Here is a 23,328-nt window from a genome sequence, read left to right as displayed (position 1 = left end):
CTGGTCCTCACAATTTTGCATGGTATTGCTTAACACAGCTGTGGTGTGGTGCAGTGAAATTACAAGATCCCACAGCAATAAATGAATGGCACTAAGAATAGCACCCTTTTTTAGGAGTTTTATTTTTATCTCAGTCACACTAAAACACACCAGTCACATTTTCTCCTCTTACTTGTGCATCAGCCAGGCTCTGTCATGAATGGCACTAACGTCCTAAGTGGAACTAGCAACTTTCAGCACTGCAAATAATGCAGTTTCTCTTATTTTGAGAGCAAAATATCTCATGGTGCAGACTTTTCACACTTTACTGAGTCAGTGAAAGTACCTTGGAGTTACAGTACTGTGGAGTATTCTGGAAATACTCTTCCATTTGAGATAACCTGGCCTCTCCTGGATTGTTTCACTTTCTCTGTGCTGTGGTCCTGCATCCCACCACAGTGAGCCCAGGTGACTAAAATCCCTTACTGCTCCCCTTTTGCTCAGCAGAACTGATCTGGCTGAGCTTTTCTGCAGATGGGACAGTGGTGGGGTGAACTAGGTCTTCCCTGTTTTATATAATGCCCAGTTGTGGTGCAAACTGAGAATATGGTAGTGAATAAAACGTCAACAGATTTTTTTGTGTGTGTGTTTTGAGAAAAAAGGCTCTTTGCAGACCCAGATCTCCCTTTTGTGCAGCCTGTCCCTTTCCTGAGCTCAGTGACAGGGGCAGTGCAGTAGTCACTTTGTGCTCTCTGTTTTCACCTGGATCTGCAGAGACTCCTACATGAAGTTTTTGGTAGTGCCTCTGCTTTCAGGTTTGACATGGTCTTTTACCTTTGCTTGTGATGCAATGCCATGTAGCTTTCCAAAAGAAAAAAAAAAAAGTAAAAACTCTTCTATTTTGTAAGGGCAGGAAATGTTGATTTGAGCAGAAATAATAGATAATTAGGCACCCACAGATTGCGTATCAGTATTTGGATGCCTTACAGAACACACAGAACTGTGGCAATATAGACAATCTTCTTCCTCTGCAATTTATGCCAAACCATACTCCTTGCCTTAAAACTTAGATACAGGCATTCATTCATATGCAAAGAAGAAAATAACGTAAAATCCATTAAACCCTTTTTAATCTTCCTCCAGAAGAATTAGCTGTTGCTGTAGTAGCGTGGATCTTTGCTGCATTTAACAAATTCTGGGGCTGATTACTCACCACAGACTGTCCTCACCAGCTGTTTTGTGTGGTGCTGAGCTACCCCAGTTACCTTTAAATGCATTCATTTTCAGGCAGAATCCAGTCTGTCTCATGTAGATTTAAATTAAACACTGTGTATCTGCAGTTGTAGGTGCTTGTGCAGACAGGAAGAGGTTTTTTAAGAACTAGTATTTTGCTTGTAGGCAGTTCTTTTTCTCTTCTTGACTTAAGCTAAACTGGACCCAAGCTAATCTCCTGCTGGGTCCCATTTCTGCCCCAGGACTTTTTCAAACCAAGCTGTACTTTGCTGCAGTTTCTGGAGTCCTTAAGCTGACCTAAACCCTGGGGTTCTTCCTGAGAAAATGACCAAAGGGTGCAATAGATTTTCTACCTTCCTTTCCAAGGATTTTCTGTTACATGACTGATAATGGTAAGACATTCTCATCTCACCTTTTAGAAATAACTTCTTAGGGAATTCGTGACTCCTGATAAAAGTGCCAGAGGAGGTCTCAGGCTGTGCAGACACACCTGTAAGTCCTAGAAGGTTAGGCAGGCCTGTGGGGTGGAGTCCTTAGAACTGAAGTGACACCTCTCTGCACCAGCACATGTGGCACAGACATCCCTGGAGTCCAGATTTCACTGAGGAGCAGAATAAAAACCCATGTGCAGAGCATGCTGTTATTGAACCTATTGCTATCATTTTTAATAGGAAGTGTGCTGCTGGGGAGAGGGAGAGGGGCAGGAAGGGACTAAAAATTCCTCTGTTCTGTAAATGGTAACCTCTGCTGTCCAGGCCTTCAGAGGCTGCCGCAGCCCCTTCCATTGCCTGAGGTTGGTCAAACCCATGCTGGATGCCCTTCCTTCCTCTGGCCTCTCCTCCTCTCATGTACTGCCTCTGCTCTGCCTTGCTCTGCTGTTGGCCCTTGATCTGCAGCTTGTAAAATACCCATAAAGATGTTTATTGCCTCTCTTCCCTTCTCCTACAGCCTGCCATAGAGCAAAACCCAACAGCAATTAGGTTACCATTATGCTGACTGGTGTGTACTCCTATATGTGTCTGTCTCTCTCCCCAGTGTCCCACACATCATTTAAAATTGCATCATTTACAACAGCTCTGGGGCAAAGATCATCCTGCATCATCTGCTGCAGTGACTTTCTCACTAGGGCTGCAAGCCTGGCATGGCAGAGCTGCCAGCAGTGTGACAGTGACAGTGGGACACTGCCTCTGGAGACAGAGAGTTTGTTACTGCCTGTGTGGTGGAAAGGTGGACAAAGGGGTATTTCTGCTGTTGAGTAACACCTGGCTTCTGTTTTCTAAAAACAAATATGCTATGAGAAGTGTTTGAGAAGAATCAGCATGATCAAAGTATTGTTTCTGTGAAGGCTTGTTAGGAGCATCTTTGCAGCTAAACCCATTATTGACTCCGTTTTGGTAGTACCTGAACATGATAAGATACTTTCCCTTTTTTCCCTTTTTTCCCTTTTTTCCCTTTTTTACTTGAACTTTTTTCTCTCTGCCCTCTCAGTTTTACCATGCTTGCAGGTCAGCATGTTGCAAACATATTCTGCAATATATTTATCCTGAATGTGAGCATGTTTCATTCCAGTGTATTTCTGTATGTGTGAAATATGTGTGCACACATAGGCATGTATATCAATGCATACCTCAGTGTCTGTAGGCCACAATACAATGTAAAGTGTCTGGGTAAATTAATTTGACATGGGGGAAAATGTTTTTACAACTTACACTGATTGCTAGAAGTACTCAAATTTGGTAATTAGGATGCTCAGAAAGTGAGTTCAGATCTTGTCTGTAGTCCTTATTCTCAACTGACAGGTGTGTAAGTTGATGTAAGTAGTTTTCTCAAGTGTTTTTGATAGGTTAAACCAAGCCACAGGTTACAGAACTGTTGTTGAATAAACCAGCTCAGAATCATCAGTGGATTTCAGTGCACTTTTAGTCTTTGCTTAAGCAGAAATGCATTTTTTAATGTTAAATTGCTAAATGGAATTTGAAGTGTCTTTTACAGTATAAAATATATGTTCATGTGTGTTGTTGTTTTTTTTTTCCCTTCCTTTCTGATAATTATTCCACTTCCTCTCTCTGTTCCTAAAGGAAGAAATGCCCCTGGAAAGCCAGTGAGAGAGGTTAGTGAGATGCAGGCTCACTGCCATGGCTTCTGTTTGTCACAGCTTGCTTTCTGTGCCCAGCATGTGTGTGACACAGCACGGGGTTGCTTGGGTTTGGTGAAGGGTGGGGGTGGTTTTATTTTGCTCTGGGTTTTGTTTGGTTTTGCTGAGTGCATTCCCCATGTGTGCTGAAACAGTGGTGTACCTCTCAACTTTCAGTGGAGACAATGTCAGCTCAGGGGTCTGCATTTTCTTACATGCTCTAGAGGTGGAAAATCAGGAATGGGGAGGAGAAAATAATATGTTGAAATTAAGCCTCTGAATGATAAATGTTGTCAGTAAATAAGCTGCAGTCATTGACTTACGTTCTGTTGCTCTTGTGTGTAAGCACAACAGGGAGACTGGACTCTCTTGCTGTTCTGCTTACAAACTCACAGTTGTATTTATATATATGTGCCAGTATACCAGCCTCATCTCCAGTGATTAAATGTTTGGTTTTTTTTTATTTCTTTAGAAATATGAGAGTTGAGAGGTATGAGAGATTCAGGTTTTTTAATTTCCTGATGTACTATTGCAGAAAGAAGAATGCTACTAACATTCACCAGCTTCACAGTGTTGCATTCAGCGATGCAAATGGGCTGTGGTTTTCACTGTGCACTCTGGACATGGTTGGTTTGATGCAAAATAGGTTTTGGAATTTGTGTGTCGCTGCTCATTAATGGAGGAAAGCGTTTTGCACTGTGTTGTCACAGCTCCTTTGAAAGCATTTCCAGAGAGCCTTGATTTTTCCTCTGTGAAGCTGCTCTTCACTTCCCAGCCAGACAGAGCGTTTGAAAGATGAATTTCTAGTGAAAATTATTATTAAAGATAAAATATTCAGAGACTGCCTGAGTGCAGTTGCAGTAACTGTGAAATGACCTTTTCTGCACAGAAAACGTTTGGTGTGGATGAGGCAGGAATTGAAGGGTAACCTGGTTTGCAAACTTCTGCTGGTACAGAGGGAGGGGCTCGTGGAAACTCTTAACAGAGCTGCTGTGAACCCCCAGTCTCTGACAGGGTGTCCTGGGAAAGCCAGGATTTGTCCTGATGTGGTGCCTTGAAATACAGAGGTTCTCTGCTTCGGCTGTAGGTGCTGGAGCAGGTTCAGCTGCTTCAAGGTGTAAGACCTCTGGTCAGATTAAGTCTGTCCTTGAATGGCAAGTCCTCTCATTTGGATCAAAAAAAGGGTGCTTGAGATGGCATCAGCAGACTGTACAAACCCAGAAGTGTAATGGAAAATACTTCACATTGAGCCCTGCTTGTTCTCAGCTCATGTACTCTGAGAACTGTTCTCCTATTTAGCAAAAACAGGTCATTGATTTCCACCATCCTCATTCATATTCATGCATATTACTTTAAAAAATCTTCTGCAGAGGGCATGCTCAATACAAGTAATTAACAATAAAAAAAAAAAATTCTAAATTGTTATGTTCTACCTGATCTGATTCCCGCAGTTTAACCCTAAAAAAATTGACTTCAGTGAACTGCTCTGCACTCTCTGGCTGAGTTTGTGCTCACTAATGGTTCCAGAGGGACCCCAGTAATTTGGAGAGCTGAATATAAAATGCAATTGTCCACCTGCTTATGAAGGACATTGAGCTATGGTATAGAACAGCCTCTGCTTTAGGTGTGAATCTGTACATGCAAAGACAGATCCTGTGGTTTAAAACCCACCTGGCCAGGTTTTGATTCCATTACTCACATTTGGTATTGTCTTTGTGTGTAATCCCATGGATTTTGTGGCATTACTCAATATGAATAAGGGCATCAAAACCCAAGTCACCAACAGGAAGGATTTTTCTTTTGTCAGGAAAGGGCTAGAAATCTCTTCTGCTAGAAAAGGCCCTCTACTTTGTTGGGATTTCTCAATTTACTTTCCATCCACTCTTTCAAGTCTGAATGTTTCACATTTATTTTTCTGACAAGCTGTAGTATAAAATTGGTATTTTGTTATTGTGCCCACACCCGTGGGCCTTGATTCCATTAGAGTCTCTGAAGCGAGTGCAGCAGATGTGAAACACATCGTTCTCTGTGTGGCCAGAAGTGAGGTAGTTAGTGTCTGCAGAAACAGGTGTCTTCTGCTTCCCAAGCAAATGGCAGCTGTGGATTTTAGAAGTTGAAGTTAATACTGTCCATGTCCATTTTGAGCTTTATTGCTGCATTTCAAAGTGTCTACTAGTTTTTTTCTCACATAGCAGCATTTTTCAACCTTTCAGTGCCTCAAGCATGGATAAGACTTTCTCAGTTTTAATGTTAAAAAAAAAAGAATTAAATTAATGCTTTCTTTGATAGCATTACTTTAGAAATATGAATAATAATGGAAAGTTCTGATTTTTATTTTTTTAAGTGCTTTTAGGACAGTATTTCTCTCATTTGCTTCTTAATTAAAAATGTCAACATCCTACATTTCAGTACTATAGAGGGCAAGTGAGCAGCATTCAGTGGCAGCAGTGAACTTAAACACTAATTTAGGTACAGACATGACAGAAGGGGCTGCACTCAATGCACATCCAGTACCAGGAAATCATCATGTCCTTTGTTCTCAGCTCTTTGCAGTCTCAACTGACCTGGCTGTTATTCCCATGTCCAGGAGAGGCAAAAATCCTGCTGGCAGTGCAGGGACACCCAGCTGAGGGTGTGCCAGTTGTGTGGCTGGAGCACAGCCACCACCCGCTCCTCTGGCCCATCCTGCCCACCCAGGGCTGTCCTGGAGACCGTGGTCCCCCTGCTGCTGCTGCATTTACAGTCCAGCTGCCAGCACGAGTTGCAGTCAGCAGTGCTGTGTGGCCATGCTCTGAGCTCGAACCTCAGATGGCTCTGGAGAAGACATGAGTGCTCAGTTTTTAGCAGAGGAAATTAAGACCTGAGCTGGAGAGGGAGTCTGGATGTTGTAGGGGAGAGGGAGCTGTTACCTCCTTAATCACAGCAGCATGCATCTGGGCAGCTTTTGAGGAGGGAGATCAGATTCAAAGCGTGGTTATTTCAAAAATATGATACCAACTAACAGACAAAGAAAAAAACGTACTATTGGACATTTCTGTGATTTTTAAATATTAATAAGAACCTAGGGATTCATGGATCCGTAAGGACTTCTAATTGCCTGAACAGTGTAACAGTTTATCCCTACTGTGGCACACGTCTGAAAGGTTTTTTGTGTGTGTTTTTGGTTGAAGTTACTCTTCTTAGACCTAGCTCTTTTTTGACAGAACAAAATAGTAAATTTCTGAGGATGAAGTTTAGCAGTCTAGGTTGTTCTAAGCTTACAAAAGGGTGATCAGACTTCCTAGGAATTAGCAATATTGAAATCCTGAAGAGCCCTGGAGTTTTCCAGAAACAACAGACCACAGCAAATCTGAATGTGAACCCATCACCCCACGGGCAGCCTCTCACAGCTGGCTACCCAGTCACAGCATTGCTCTGGTTATACCAGAGGGGAGTGTTCCCATAAAGTCATGGAGCTGAGTCAGAGTTTCAGGTGAGCAGAGCAGCTCAGCTGGTTTGCACCAGCATCTCCCATATGTTCTTCATTTCATATGTTCTTCATATGGCTTTGTCACATTTTCACTTGTAATGATATAAGTTGCTGGATTGGTCTCAGTCTGTGTGATGCCAGTGACAGAGATTATCCCTTACAGCTAAAATAAATGTGGTAGGATACATTTACTTTAAAATAAACTATGTTTTGACCAAAACTTGGCAGGAATCTTTCAGACGCAGTTACTTGTCATGTTGATGAGGAAATTACAAGGTTTTGCTTCAGATGAATAGGATGGCTATACATTTATGATGTATGGATGAAATTGCTGATTGATGCATCTGTTTCTTTGCACATTAGTGCAGTTAGCAAACTGTCACCAGATACCAGAACTAAGTATTTTTTTGTGTTGCTACCTGACAAGCTGTGTCACAGCACAGCTCGCTGTCCAGTGGGCAGCTTCTTGAATAGTTCTTGTTTAGGTCCAGCCTAGTTTTGTATCATCAATGCTAAATTTAAAATAGATAAAAAAAAGAACTCTAACAACCTTAAACAACTTAGTATTTGAATGTAGAGAGTGGTAGTAGTTCCCCAGAAGAAAAAAGCTCCTGAGGTTGCTCAGCATGGAGAAGAGGCCTTGGGGAGACTTTTCAGTACCTTTAGGAGGTTTATAAAAGGGAGGGAGAGGGGCTTTTATGTGGGCAGATAGTGACAGGAGAACAGGCAGTGGTTTTAGACTGGAAAAGAGCAGGTTTAGACCAGATGCTAGAAGGCAATTCTTAACTGAGGGTGGTGAGACACTGGCACAGGTTGCCCAGAGTTGTGGATGCCCCATCTCTGGAAGTGTTTGAGGCCAGGTTGGATGGGGTCCTGAGCAGTCAGTCAGTGAGTGGCATTCCTGCCCCTGGCAAGGAGGTTAGAACTAGATGGTTCCTAAGATCCTTCCAACCCAAACCATTCTATGGTTCTCTGAATAGTTCTAAGGTAAATTTTTTCTATTCCATAAAAGCTGCTGAACTGAGATCACTCCAGGCTCTTCTTACTTACTGTAGGAATGTCAGTAGTGCATGACTACCACAATATACAAGTGCTGGGAGGAGGGTGGTGAGTCTGATTTTCCCCACAGGGAAGGTTCATTCCTGCTCCAGTTGTGTCAGCAGGGGAATTCACTGTGTAGGTGTGCAATGGTCAGTCAGGCTCCAGCATGTTCCAGCTAGGGACTGCATGAAAGGTGTATCCTGGATGTCCTGGTCATGTCCTTCCCTCATTTGGGTGCTCCTTCCTCAAGGACCATGGTGAGGACTCAGCATCCAGACTAATGCAAAAACATTCCTGAGACCCAGAGTTGTGGGCAGATGGCATTGCACTTCCTGTGTTTTTCCAGATAAATATTCTATCACAAGTGCTCCCAGAGAGTAAATCAAACCCCCTCAGGCCAGGGTGACATGAAATTTTATTGAGTAATACTTCACTTATAAATGTTCGCTTGCTGGCACTCTGCAGCATGGAGACTTCTTGAGTTGGAGATCATGTGCACTTTTTTGCATCTATATAAATCTTTCTTCAGTGATTATTTTCTGACTCCTCTTTTAACTCATTTATGTGTTTGGCCTCAACAGCGGCCTGTGGCGATGAGTTCAGTAATACAATTATGTGCTGTGTGGAGTATAATTTCCTTCTGCTTGGCTTAAGACCTTCTGTCTGCTCATTCCTTCTTGTCCTTGCAAGAAATCTTGAATACTCAATCCTTGGTTTGGATGCTTATCTTGTACGGTGGCTAGATCCTGGTTGTGTTCCCTCTTCAGTCATACTTTTCCAGGAAGGAGACTCCAGATAAGATTCAGCTGTTTAAACCATGATGTCTCTGTGATCTGAGGTGCCAGAGAGCATTTGAGACAGTCATAGAGGTCTGAAATCTCACACAGGACTTGCAGGAGAGAGACACTTTCCCGAAAAGCAGTGGGAGAGCAGACAAGGCGTGCCAGGGACTAAAATGCCAATTTTTGGCAATTCAGTCTCCCCATCCTTGAGTTTATTTGGTCTCTAATTGTGATGAAGCCCTTTCTTACCACCCATCACCATTTGCTGCACTGGTGACATGAGTGTGAGAAGCAAGTAGCAAGTTTATTCATTGCTTCTGTGTAGGAGGTTGTGGTTATACCATCTTAGGACTTCAGAATGGTTATGGGTGAAGGGAAATGCACAAGAGAACCCCTGCATAGTAATCATGGCGTCTTTCTTTGTGCTGGACTGCTGTCCAAAAAGGAAAGGATATTTTTTAAATGATTGAATGAACTGAGTGGCTTAGTTTGATCATCATTATATCTATCTTTGCAGGTATCCTGCTGAGACCTCTTGGCTTTATTGATGTAGTTAATTACTGCTAATTTGTTTGTTTCTCTTTTTCTCCTTGATAGAACATTGGGTGCTCAAACACTTGCAGCATCAGTCAGAAATGCTTCTCTGATGTCAGTGGACTTAATTGTTGTTTTTGGTGAACATTGATAATGATGAAGCTCCATCACCAGGGGGAGATGGCTTATTTGCAGGGTGGTTTGCCATAGCTATTCAAGCCAGTGTTGGTGTTGAAGTGCTGTACAAACCTGGCAGCTTTTGCTAATGACAACCTGTTGGACTCATCCAGGAGATTTCTGGAAGTCTCCTCTGGGGACGGCAGCGAGCGGCACACGGAGAACGGCGGGTCTGTGACGTTTTCCTATCCACATGCTGCCACTTCCTCTTTGTTTAATTTCCTCTTTGACTTTCTTTTTCAGGCCACAATGTAGGGAGCCTTTTCCACATGGCAGATGACCTGGGAAGAGCGATGGAAACCTTAGTGACCGTGATGACCGACGACAAGGTGTTAGAATAGCAAGATGTGTTTTACAACTTCAGGCGTTCCGCATGGTTTTTATAATATTCATACTACAAAGAGGATTAGACTGTAAGAGTTTACAAGAAAACAAATCTATATTTTTGTGAAGGGTAGTGGTACTATACTGTAGATTTCAGTAGTTTCCTAAGTCTGTTACTGTTTTGTTAACAATGGCAGGTTTTACACGTCTATGCAATTGTACAAAAATTATAAAAGAACTACATGTAAAATCTTGATAGCTAAATAACTTGCCATTTCTTTATATGGAACGCATTTCGGGTTGTTTAAAAAAAATTTATAACAGTTATAATGAAAGATTGTAAACTAAAGTGTGCTTTATAAAAATAATTGTTTATAGAAACCCCCTTAAAAAAAAAAAACACAAAAAAATATTCTGAGGCAGTGCATTTGTTCAGTATCATTTCAGCTCTGTAACAGTATCAGAGAGATTCATGTCCTGCGTTCTTTTCCTTGCCTATCCAAAAGAAAAAAAGGAAAGTATTTCCTGCAGTGATACCAGAATGGCCACCTTACGTTTCTCATTGGTTTTGTCTGACTAGGGCTGGCTTAGAAAAAATAACCAAAAAATCTGAACTTCCAATGAAGGTAATGACATTTTATCTTTCCAATAAAATTAAGAATTACATGACTTACTGTCCTGGTTTTGGACAGCAACTAGCAATTACACAGCTAGTTTGCAATAATTAAATGAAAGAGCACATTATATGACAGAGCCTGCAAAAAAAAAATCAATTAAAAAAAGAAAAAACTCAGAAGAAAGAAGGAAAGGAAAGACGTTAACAACCATCCTGTGTGCCAGTGTTTCCTCTTCTGACTAAATTCCTGGATACTTTTAGTAAAGGAACATAGACATTGCCCTTACTGGTTTGAACCCTGGGGCTCAGCAGGGCTGGGGACAGTTCTCCCCCCATTGTCACCTTTGCTGCAGAGGAGAGAAAAGAGGGAGATGCTCCCCCCAGCCCCCTGTGGGATTGGCTTCTGACCCAAAGCACAAGTAGGGTACCCAGAGAGCTCTGTCCAGCTCCCAGTGCTGGTAATGAGCACGGAGATCCTTGACCCTCTGGAAGAGGAACCCAGAGCTTCCCACTGTCCTGTCTCATCCTGCTGCAGCAGCCGGTCCCAAGGAGCTGTGGTGCTGCAAGCCACCTTTGGGAAAGGCTGTGGAAGAGTTACTGCTGTTCTTGCCTCAAATGGTGATCAGGTGAAGGTAGTCACACTGCTCCATGAGTATTTATCACCAAAACAAAGACCCTGGTCCTTTCTCCTTCTTCGTTTCTCTGTACAAGTAATCCCCTGCACAATTTACAATAACATGAGAAAGAGAGGAGCTGATAGAGAATCAGATTAGCCAGCTTGACTGCAGCTCTGTGAGAGAGAGGTTTGGGTATGAGGTGCTCTCAGCAAAAGCTTTACCACTTCATTTTCTTAACCAGCTTTTAATTTTACCATAAAATACATAGAAACACAACCATCTGACATTATATTGCAAGAGTAAAGAAATCTGTTACCTCTTCTTGTATGAAGTGTAATTAAACTTGGGAAAGATTTTATTTTGAATGCTAGTTAACATTGAACATGGCTAGTCATGCTATTTCTACCTCACTTTGGTTTTGTGGTGTTCCTGACAATTATGTATGACAATGTTACATCATCACCACGTGTCCATTGTGTGACCAGGTCTCATTGTTTAAGTAATAACAACGTTAATAATTTCCAAAAAAAAAAAGTACAATCTCCCCCAAACCTCTGCTTTCCTAATAAAGAGCTTTTTAACACTTTATTACAATAGGAACCCTCACTATTTCTCATGTCCTTTTTTATCAGAAGGTCTAAATTGCAATTTGAGAAAGAGATGGGTTTCTTCTTTTTTCTCCCCCCTTATACATTAAACCTTCTCTTCAGAAAAATTTGGAGGAAAAACAGATTGCACGATTGTTTTCATCAGGGTTTTGTTTTGTTTGTTTTACTTTCTAGATCTTAGTTTTGGAGTGAGTCTGTCAAAAAGTATTTAAAAAGTTGAAAGCTTTATTGCTGCTTTTTTAAGCATAATTTGAGAATTATTTCATATTCCTTATAATGACAAAGTATTAAACTGTAAAACATAATCAGTGTAGTTGAATACATGAATACCATATGGCATGTTATTTCATCGTTACTCAGTATGGTTTATTACTTGGATATCATAATATATTGTGTTTTAACACCAACACTGTAACATTTACTAATTATTTTTATAAACTTCTGTTTTACTGCATTTTTTTTCACAACATACCAAATTTCACCAAATATATGCCTTACTATTGTATTATATACTGCTTTACTGTGTATATCAATAAAGCACGCAGTTATGTTATATAAAAGGTGCAGGAGTTTTTGTGCCGGTTCAGCGCTCACCCAGCCCATCTCCCCAGCAATCCCTGCACTGCCCAAACTCCCTCTGGATCACCCCAGTGCCTCACTCTCCCTGGTTTGGGGTTTTCTCCCTGCTGAAGTTGTGAAGCTCCTGTGCTCCCCAAGCTTTTGGGGTTTGTCAGCCACGCTTCCTGCCTCATCCCTGACAGGACCTTCAGACTAGATGGATTCAGACCAACACTTGATGGTCTCCTTGCCACCAGGCATAATGTTAGGAAAACCCTCTTGGGGACTTTGGGAAGTGTGTGTTCCCATCAAAGAGGCTGATCACACATCTCCCTCATCTAGGAAATGTGTAGGCTTTGATACCCAGACTCCACTCAGCTGTATCAGGATGCTGCCTTTGAGCTACCTTTTGGTGATAGAAATAATTGATGAAAAATTGTAAAATACAAAAGCAAAACCAGCATATGTTTGCCTATGATTTCGATAATACAGTGAAGGAGAAGGTGGGAATTTCCTCATTTCATTCACTTGAGGAAATAAATACACATCCCACATCTACTCTCCCAGAGTTGAGTGACTCTGGATTCACTCCTACATAAGTCAATCAGTGTGTGCTTTGCTGTACTGAAGTACTTTGCTGTACAGTCCAGAAAGCACAGCAGCCCCCTGTGATGACTCTGTTGAATTCAATTAAGCAAGAGGGAGGATAGCTCCACTCATTTCCCCCACACCTGTGACCTGTGATTTACAACTCCTGACATCCCATCAATCAAACCTAGTGCTCCTGAGTGACTCTTAGGAATGTTTTCCTCGTGTATGTTCAGCAAAATATCCTCCTTAAGGACTGATTGGTCAGTCATCTGCCTTGTTAGTGTGCTGCCATTTACTCCTTGACTTCTCAGTCTTTGCTCTATCTTTTCAATAGATGGATGGATGGATGGATGGATGGATGGATGGATAGATAGATAGATAGATAGATAGATAGATAGATAGATAGATAGATAGACAGACAGATAGATAGATAGATAGATATAGATAGATAGATAGATAGATAGACAGATAGATAGATGATAGATAGATAGATAGATAGATAGATAGATAGATAGATAGATAGACAGATAGAAAGAAAGAAATCCTGAAGCCGTGGTAGCCAGGTCAGCAGCACTGGAGGGGTTTGGAGGTTCCCTTCTCAATGAGGCCACAGGTCTCCTCTGCTCCCCATGGCATCACACAGCTCAGGGCAGGACATGTTGGTCACCTGCTGCACTTTGGGAGTCCAGCACACCCTGCCAGCCCCATGGGGTTGTGTGGGCAGCTCTGCTCTGCTGCAGTGATGGTGCAGGAGAAACCAGGGAGGGGAACAGCTAAGCTGAGTGGAAGAAACACCAGTGTCTTCAGTTAGGATGGGGAAAAAGAGGGAAAGCAATGGTGTGCAGGATGCGTGGAAGGTCTGCAGCTGCCAGGGTGTGTGATTTACTCCATGGTGGTGCCTGCAGCAGAGCATCCCTGGCCTTGCTGGGCTGGGTACGTGTAGCAGGCACAGTGCCTGGAGTGCTGCATGAAGCACAAATGCTTCCAAACCCACCCACATGCAGCAAGAGCTGCCTGCCCTCCTTGCCCAGTGGCAGCTGCCAAGCTACTGTGATGCTCCATACAGTCACTTTTGCACCAGGGTGCCCTTCAGGACAGCTAGCAGCTTTTGTGGGGTGGGGCTGAAGTTCTGACACGCTGCAGGGATGGGATCTTCCCCCCCTGCAAAGGTGCAGGAGCAGCAGGACCCACCTGGGGCTCACCCCAGCCCAGGCTGCTTGGGCACTTCACTGGCTGTGACCCACCCTGGCTGCCTCTGGGCACATGTGTGCAGCCAGGCTTAAAACCAATAAATCTTCCTCTTCTTGACTCAGGCTCACCGGGAATTTGTTTCGGCTCTGAGCAAGCGTATCAACTTGCTAGAAAGTGCCATAAATCTGTGCAAGAAAAATGGGCCTGCTGAGACCAACCAGGGTGTAACATTTCCATACATGAACCCCATAAGCTGATAATGCTGCTCAGCAGCTGAGGAATATGACTGCAACAAATAAGTAGTAGCTCATAGTGCCAAAAACTTGGTATAAAATCGCCTGTGGTTAAGGGAGGGATGAGAGTTAAGGAAATCTTGGAGCTGTAGAAGGGAACTGTGGGACTTCACAAATACGAAGCTCTTTCAGCCTATTGCCTAAAGCCCTGCCCTACTGCTTGCCAACCCAAGGCTCATATTAGTCAGCTTGGCAATTGTTTACCAGATGTAAAGACTTCTTTTTTGTTGTTGTTATCTGAGCATTACAATGGATATGCCATTTATTTAATAGCTGGCACATGCTTGTTAAAAGCTGAGTCCAAGCAAGTTCTCCCTATTTGCTGACATAAGCAACCCACTGCTTATGGCTTGTAAGTTTTCCTTTTCACTCTCTCTAACTGCCCCTCTATGCACACATGCACAGATACTGGAAAAGAAAAAACCAATAATACAGTATTTTATTGTCTTTCTTGCTGAAAGGAAGAGGTTTTTTCTCAAAAAAAATCATCTCCAGGAATAACAGCATCCTCACACCAACCTATTGTTATGCCTAAATTTCCAGCAAGTATTAGAAAAAAGAGATAATTATATACATATATTTCTATAAGAAGGAACCAAGAAATTATGTTAATTCACTCAGCATTCCTTTATTTGTTTCCTTCACACATACCCTACTTGATGGCCCAAACCAACAACATGGAGTGCCATTTTGGAGGTAAATCTCTTTCAGACCGTTATCAACAATACTAAATAAAACGAGAGTCTTAAAGAGCACATTATTACATAAAGTCAAGGACAAGTTTAGTAAAGCCATCAGTTACAGGTCCGTGAGGCTGTAGAAGATGTCCTGGTCCCTGGCACACATGATCCTCTCTCTTCTTCATGCCTGTGTGCCGTGAAGCTGCCACCAGCACCTCCACATCTCCCAGCTGCTGCAGCTCATTGCCACCACTCTGCTGTGTGTAAGGGAGAGAGCCACGTCCCTGCTCACCCCCAGAGCTGTGCTCCTTCTCCTCAGACTTGGAGGCAGCCAGCCAGCAGCTGATCTGTGGGGCAGCATGGTCCAGCTGAGCCATGGGGCAGCGTGGTCCAGCTGGGGAGGCAGCCAGGGACCACACCTGGACCACACCAGGTCAAGCCTTGCATGGTCATTCAGGGGACAAAAGAGGCAGAGTGGAGCCCCAAAGTGTTTGGAGGAACAGAAGTCAGGTGTTGTGTGTACATGGAGATTTACACAAGGGAGTTTTTATACACTGGTTGTGTTGTGACACAGTGTGAGCTTAGAGCTATTTTGGACCAGGTACCATGCCCCAAAATAAGATTAAACTTGTTCAATTAGAACTGTTCAGCTCCTTGCTGTTTAGTTTGCACTAATGATGCCCTTCCTCATGGCCTCATGTGGGCTAGTACATCATCAAAAGTATCATCATGAGAGGATTTTTGCTTCTGCATCAGGTTACTTTTTAGTTGTGCCTCATTCACCAGACAAATGGGTTTATTCTAACACTGATGTAGGAGATGCTTCTTTTTGCACAGAAGATTAATGGCAGTTGCCAGTATAATTCCCTGCTGCATCCCACAGTGAATGTTTAGATAAAGGCTGCAACCAGCTGCAGATGATAAGACATGAAACTATTGGGAGTTATTCCTACCAACCACAAATATGTGATTAGAAATTGGAAAATATTAGGTATGCTAGAATAAATGCTAGATACATGAATACACAGCAGTATGCCCACAGACAGACAGAAACACAAGACTTCCTTGTGTGTGTGTGCACATTCATGAGCTCACACACATCCCCAGACATGCTCACACAAGCCCTTTGCTCTGCTGAGCCTGTGAACCATTCAATTAAAAAAAAAATGAACCGGAATCATTTGTGTCAAAATAGATAAAGCTTGACAATGTGCATTAATTCAGTTTTATGTTAAATTATAACAGCCTGTGTTTTGCAGCAGCAGAGCAGTATTTTATGAAGCAGTTGCTGAAGTTCCTTCAGGAATTTTGACTCCTAAGGAAGTGGCTGTAAGCACAATGGCTCAATCTAATGTCTGCTTTTGTTATTCTTCTGAAACACCTGGCAGAGCTGGCATGGTCTTCCAGCCTTGGCAGAAGATAATAAAGTGCATCAAGCCTGTAACTTAGCTTCTTTCATCTTTTCTTTTCCCCCCTCTTTTTTTTAACCTCACTGATAAGCTCAAAGCCTTTCTTCAGCAAGACCTTCCAGGCAGACAAACACCTTTCAATGACTTACCATGCATGTAGTTTTTTCTACCTGTTTTTGTCAGCTTCCTCTTCCACATTAAGAAAAAATTATAAGTCAAAAGAGTACATGAAGGGAAAAGACCATTTGCATCTCTAGGTCTTTTAGCTGCAGGTACTCATTTGATGCCCCAGAGTTTCCTGTTTTCATGCTGCAAAGCTGCAGTACTGTAGGCTTTTATCAGATGCTGTGAACATGGAACACGGGGGTCTCCCCCCCACACACTTTTCTCAGTATATAAGGATTCCTTTAAAAGTTCTCTCATCTTTAGGATACTCTATGTCTCCCAACAAAAATATCTTGACTTTTACTTTGTAGTCACACGTTTTTTTGCTTCTGATGTCCTGGCCTGGCTGCCCACAGTCCCCTGCAGTGCTGGACAACTGAAGGCAGCCCTGGCTGTACCATCACCATCAGACACTTCCCTCTCCCACCCAGGCTGCCTGTCCCTGTCCCTGTCCCTGTCCCTGTCCCTGTCCCTGTCCCAACCTCACTTCCACCCCCATCCCACCCTCTCCTCATGGGCAGCAGAATGGTGTCCCAGGCCTCCCTTAGCCCACAGCACCAACCCCACCTCCCACCAGCCTCCATCCCTCAGTGACAAGGATGTTCCATTCCCATCCCACTCTGGCACAAGCTCCTGCCAAAATTCCCTATGATTAAAGCCACCCAGAGGTCTCCATCACGTGGCCAGCACTGCAGGGCTGTGCTCACCACAGCCTCATTACCCTCTCTCCCCTCATGTTTTAAAACCCCATGAACAACATCTCACCACAAACCTGATCCAGGGATCCCTTCCAGTGCAATTCATTTGCTTAACACTCCGTGTTGCCTTTCCTCCTGCTGAGGTTTTTATTCCCCTCCACTAATTTCCCTACTGAGTCTCATTTTTTCGTGCTTCATTAACATTTTCCTTTGTGCCACTTCTAATACATAGCTTTACTTACAGAGCAGCTCTGCCCCTCCGGTCCCCATCTCCCATCCCTGCTGGGCTCTCCCCTTGCTCCCTGTACACTTAGGAACATGCAGGCCTGGGGTCCCATTCCTCCCTCATCACCTTGGGCTTGATTTTCTGCCTTATGTTACTCTCAATGTCTCTAACATTGAAGACTTCCAGGGAGAAATTCCTTCTTTTTTTAATGTATTGTTGCAGGTGATTACAGTCTCTGTAGGAAGGTATGCTGGTTCTCCTTTGATTGTATGGGTAGATTTTTTTTCCTTGTTTTGTGACTTTGATGAGTTAGAGTTTTGGGGTTTTTTTTTTGTTGGTGTTTTGTTTTGTTTTGTTTTGCTTTTTGTTGTTTTTTGGGGGAGTTTTTTTTTGTTTTTGTTTGGGTTTTTTTGGGGTTGTTTTTTTTTGCTTTTTTGGGTGTTTTTTGTTGGTTTGGTTTGTTTTGTTTTTTTAAGACAGAGGTTGTCATCTTGCTTGCTTCTGGAATTTGTGTTGGCCCACATGACCAATGAGGCTGCATAACCCCCTTGTGAACCGTGACTGCCAAAGGCAGCCCAAAGGACTCTGCTTCCAAAGAGGGCTGCAAACTGCATGGCTCATGTCCTGTGCAGGCAATTCACTCAAGTGGCCTATTTTTTTTAATTTATTTTTATTTTTATTTTTATTTTTATTTTTTTTATTATTTTTATTTTTATTTTTTATTTTTATTTTTTAATTTTAATTTTAATTTTAATTTTAATTTTAATTTTAATTTTAATTTTAATTTATTTTTATTTCGTTTTTTTTTATTACTATCTTTATTTTAAAAAGATAAACACTTGTGGATACAGTACTTGTGGATACCTGCACCTCGCAGAACAGCTAACTGCAGACCTAGCAGCCAAACCTGAAGTATGTTACTGTGGAAATCAGGCACTAAACTCATTTTGCTGCTTACTTACACCCACCCCTCAGCACTGAGGGGCTTAGGGAGGTGTGAGTCCCAGCAGGTAAAGCCCATGGTGACAAGCCCAGCTGGGTAAATGCCAGGCATCAGCAGCTTGGGGCACTGGCTGCTGCTACAGGCACCAGAGCAGGGAATTATAATAATGCCAAGGCAGACTGAGGGGGAAAGGGCAACACAGGATATCTCCATTTCACTTTGAATATGGCTCCAAATTAACTGCAGTGAGTAATTACCTGTGAAAAAGTAATAGTGGTGGTTTCATATAGAGGAAAACTCCTTTAGCAGTGGGCTGCAAGACACTTCTGATTTCTCCTGCCATAAAAGGGCATTTTTTTGCTTTTGTATGAGAAAAGAAATCACAGCCATGAAGTAGCTCACATCAGATATTGCTAAGGCAGCTGTTTCATTATTGCATGCACTACTGGGTATTGTATTTTCCAGACTGTTGACTGTTGTGCTCGGGTGGCCTTCCCACCCATTCCCCCCAACCCCAGTGGAAGGATTCCATTTCCATGGAAAAGGTGACATTTTCTCAGCTCCTGTGCACAGAGTTTTTCTCCAGCTAGGCTCTGTATATGATTCCAGAACTTTGATCCTTGCCTAGCACCTGCAAAATAACTTTCCTGACTTCCATTTATGCAAATTATTTGACCTTTTTCCTTTTGCCTTCAGTCACAAAGCACTAAACTGCCAAGGAGAACCAGCTGAGCATGGCACAGCATCCCACAGAAGGAGCAGAGCATTGGGATGCCCGTTGAGGCAGGGATTTCATAAACAAAGACACTCATTGCCCCACAGCTTCCTGGCTGTCCAGGCCAGGTGACAGCATTGCTGGTTGGGCTCTTGCCTTTATTTCCCCTTCCTGCAGCTTCTTTTCTGCCTGGGAGTCACCTTGGTGACCTGGCTGCAGCCAGTGAGGGCCATGCACGTGCTTCACCCCTCGGGAATGTACACACCAGAGCAGCCTTTTGGTGGGGTCAGGGCTGGTCAGGAGCCACCTTCTTCCTCCTCACCCTCTTGGCACTGATTTGAGTTCTTTAAGAAAAGAATAGCACAGAAGTGAGTGCCAAAACACCCTGTGGACCAGGGGAGGCTCAGTGGAAAGGCCCTCACTTCCCTCATCTTTCCCATGCCACATTCCAGAGCCAAGACTTTCCATGTGCTTGAGGCTCTTCTGCCCTTCCCTATAACATTTTAAAGAATAATCTGTGTGGAATGATAGGGGGCCTCTGGTCTCTGTGCATTGTGAGGCTTCTGGCATTGAGAAACCTTGCCCCTTCCTTCTTGGGCAGGAGTTTTAACCTAAGTTAATGATGCCACCTAAATTTGGCTTTTCCGAAGTCTGGGGACCTCATAGTCACACCTATAAAAGGAAAGCTATTGAAATTAATGTTCCTGGTCTTACTCCTTTTCCTTTTTTCTTCACCCTCCCTGTTACATCCTTGACTCTGGAGCTGTGGGAAGAGTGATCCTGAGCTGGCAGCAGCAGCATCACCCACACCCCTGACCCCACTCTGGCTTTCTTGGTGCTGTCACAACAAGTGTTGTGTGACACCGAATCAGCCCAGCTCCATAAAATTTCTTCTGTGAGGCACAAAGTGGCACCGTGACCAAGCTGTGCCTCTGCCAGGTCACAAAGGAAGTCCCCAGAGCACACAGGCAGACACAGCTCGGGTGCAGAGCACAGCAGTGCTGTCTGTCTGTCCATCCATCCCGGTGTCCTGCTGTTGGAATCTGTGGTATTGATGATTCTGAGATTGTAGAAAGTCTCTGTCTGTCAGCCCCGCTGCCAAAGCAGAAGCCATAATGGGTCTGTGCTGGTTTCCAGGTTGTTTATTCTGTTTATCTCTAACATGTTCTGCTGCCCTGCCCAGCTCTGTCCTGCAGGGCAGCGTGTGGGGCTCTGCCCTCAGTGGGATGTTACAAACATTAAATACCAGAAACTCCCTGGGCTGGATTTACAATAACGTGCCAATATCTGTCACCTACGTTGGACAGTGTGTCCCCAGCCTAAACCAACAGAAAAATGCCAACACCACAGTGAAACATGGAGGGCATGAAGAAGGAGAAAAAGGACAAGACACACCCAATTTCCTCCATCTTGTCCCCTTTGAACCCCTAATCTAGAAAGCTAAAATTTTGCTTTTGCACCCATGCCACACTTAATTATTACTTTTATCAAACACTCAGAGCTGGTAATTCATCCTGTAAGATTGAAAACTCTTTTCCATGGACACAGACAGTGTCTCTGGGGGCTCTGTCCAGGGGGGTTCCTGACCCCTGCCAGGGTCCCAGACCTGCCAGGGCAGCCAGAGGGAAGCCCTGGACTCTCACATCCTGCTCCATTTGCTCTCCCGTGGCTCTGCTGAGCTGCTGGGGTAGCACAAACACCGAGGGCAGCTCTCAGTGCTGCCAGCTGGATGGTCACTTAAAGAGCCATAAGACCAAGAGAGGACAGAGAGCTGCCTGCATTTTTGTGTGTCATTACGGCATAAGAGACAGAAATCCTGCGGGTTGGAGCCATTATGTGCAGCACATTACCCTGTGACATGGAGAAGAGGCACGGGATCATTCCCAAAATATCCTTCCCCACTGATAAATTGCAGCAAGCAGGTTGGAAGCTGCGCAGCGTGAAGGATAACCTACTTAGAGGAACACGTGCATGATGCTATCAGAAATATTGATGCAGTCACAGCCCTCAGGACAGCTTTGAGGAAGGGGTTATATGAAATCACACTTTGCAGATGTGCAAGGGGGACAGCAGCCTCGAAGCAAAGCCACCCCACATTTCATCCAGGCTGGGCTTTTCCCTCAGCACCAGGGGAAAATAAGTGAACACAGTTGTGTTCCAGTGGATGCTGGAGGGGTGTGCCTGTGTGCCAGCACGTATTTAACTTTGGGAAGCCCCTGCAGAGGTGCCTCCAAACTACCAGACACACCTCAGGGAGATGGCACAGAAGGGCTGGGGCCACTTCCTGAGAGAGATAAGAATTTGGGAATGCCTGGAGCCAGAGTAGTAGGTGTTTGTACAGAGGAATCTAAATCCATTCTTCCTGATGGTGGAAGCGGCCGATAAGGAGGACACACAGGAGAAGCAAAGCTGCAAGAGGGCAACTCATTGGTTGAGGTGTTTTGGTTTACACATGGCTCCAGATGTTTCAGAAGATAATTTCGAGGTGGCACAGGCTGTGGGGCGCCTTGTTCAGCAGTATACTTGCAGCAGAGGTCTCTTTAAGGCAGAAATAGTTTAATTTAAGAAAAACTCACGTGGAGCTTTCCTGGCTGAGGCAGGAGCACAAGGCAACTGATGTTTTCCAAGGCAGTCATCCATTAACAGGCGATTTCCCCATCCTTCCCTGAACTCTACAGCCCTCTGCTAAGCTCTAGTGCACATCATTTCTGTAAGCACAAACCAGCATTTTAATTTTAAGCACTTGACAGTGTCATGGGCTTTGCTTCAGTTGTTCTTACATGCAGAAAGACCCCGGGTTTTATGCTGCACTCCAGTAAAGGCAGCAAATAGCAACACAAGGAGCAAATTATTTGGAGCTCGACATTTCTCCTGTAATCTAAAGCAAAGAAAGAGAGAAAGGGAGAAAGGGAGTGGAGGGGGGCAGAGGGGGAGAGAGAGGGGGAAGAAGAGAAGCTCTGAAACTGTAGGAGCTAAGAAAATAGCCATAAAATATTTCTGCTTCCACCAGTTAAAATTTAATATGATCTGTAGGTAGTATGCTGTATACCAGTCTGAAGTGTGAGTCCCTGGCTGAGAACACAAAATGCAACTGTACATGACTAAATGCAGCCATACATGGCAATCAAACCTGCCTGCACACAGGGAATATTCTCTTCAGTCACAGCTAAGCAAACAACAAATCTTTCTCTTCTGCAAGCCAGCCCCAATGCCTTTGCTACCCTTTGGTGATTGCACTGCAGTCTGCAAAGCAGCTGGGGGCACAGATGTGTCTGCAAGCAGCAGGGGTTATATAGAAATATATATATCTAATCAAACTTTCATTAACCCATGGCCTTCCAGCTCAAAAGAGGCATGGTCGAAGCAGCCATGATTTGTAATGGCTTCAGCCTCCTGACTGTGTGGAAAATCATTTGCAAACTACTTCTGATTTTCTGTGATGGGTTTCATTATGTGCCAGCATTCACCAGGGGCCCTTGTGCAGCTCTGGGGGCTGCTCATGGTTTGCTGACCTGAGGGGATGCCCAGGGGTGGCACTGGGACTGGGTGTCCAGGGCTGTGCAGCACCTTCACTACCCATACATGGGTCCCTCCAGCAGGGCAGGAGATTGTCTCTCACAGAGAGGTGACACAAGGATGCTTCAGCTGGGAAGTGCTCGATTTGGGTTGGTTGTGTGGCTTTTTGTTCCATTTCAGCTCAGTAGGTGCCCAGCCATGGGGAGGGCAGACCCTGACACCTTGCAGCCTGTGGCACCCTCACACCAGCTTGTAATGGGAATGTCCTCTGGAGTCAGGGCTTATTGCTCCTGCTGCCTGGCTGGAGTGCTGCATCCAACATCCCAGTGGGGAAAACAGATTTAGAGAAGCCTTTTCTTTCTTAAACACACAAGTAACAAGGAACTCTTTGCCCAAAATATTAGCCAGCCGTACAAAAATCCTGATACTCTCAGATTTCCAAAAATTTTCTGTTCTTTATTCTTTAGTAGCTCCTACAGGATCCCCTAAAGCTGCTCCAACTGCTCCAGCTGATTTGCAAACTATCCCTCATTCACCCCATCCCAGCCCATCCCCACCTGCTCCAGGGACTGCTTCATACTCACCCTCCAGCTACCCCTCTCTGTTCTGGGGGTGTCCTCACTCCAGAATTGCTTTCCCCTCTGCCAGCACCACAAGGTGCCATTGGGGTGCCACAGGGAGGGCAGGAGCCTCCTCAGCCTCTCCTGAGGGGCAGCACACAGCTCTGGAGACAGCAGGGACAGGGACAGGGACAGGAACAGGGACAGACAGGGACAGGGACAGGCACGAGCCACCAAGGCCATGACAGTAGGGGATGAAGGAGCTGAGG

The 23,328-nt window shown here is 44.1% G+C and overlaps 1 protein-coding gene across 19 annotated transcripts in view; it reads left to right on the top strand.

Moving 5' to 3' along the window:
- DMD (dystrophin) overlaps positions 1-12,074 on the top strand; it is a 1,151,138-nt gene extending 1,139,064 nt beyond the window's left edge. For 14 of the 19 annotated variants that reach the window (XM_077781657.1, XM_021553010.3, XM_021553014.3 and 11 more), the window contains one exon: positions 9,593-12,074. In XM_077781657.1, coding sequence (XP_077637783.1) covers positions 9,593-9,690 — 98 coding nt within the window. In that variant the 3' untranslated portion in view covers positions 9,691-12,074. Of the gene's footprint in view, positions 1-3,290; positions 3,323-9,592 lie in introns of all 19 variants that reach the window. The other 5 variants (XM_021553012.3, XM_021553006.3, XM_021553020.3 and 2 more) reach the window with 2 other exon arrangements.
- Positions 12,075-23,328: the final 11,254 nt, after the last annotated feature.

Source organism: Lonchura striata, chromosome 2 (assembly GCF_046129695.1).
Source record: "Lonchura striata isolate bLonStr1 chromosome 2, bLonStr1.mat, whole genome shotgun sequence".
In the NCBI taxonomy this organism is placed as follows: Eukaryota; Metazoa; Chordata; class Aves; order Passeriformes; family Estrildidae; genus Lonchura; species Lonchura striata.
This window is presented reverse-complemented; position numbering and strand designations above follow the sequence as displayed.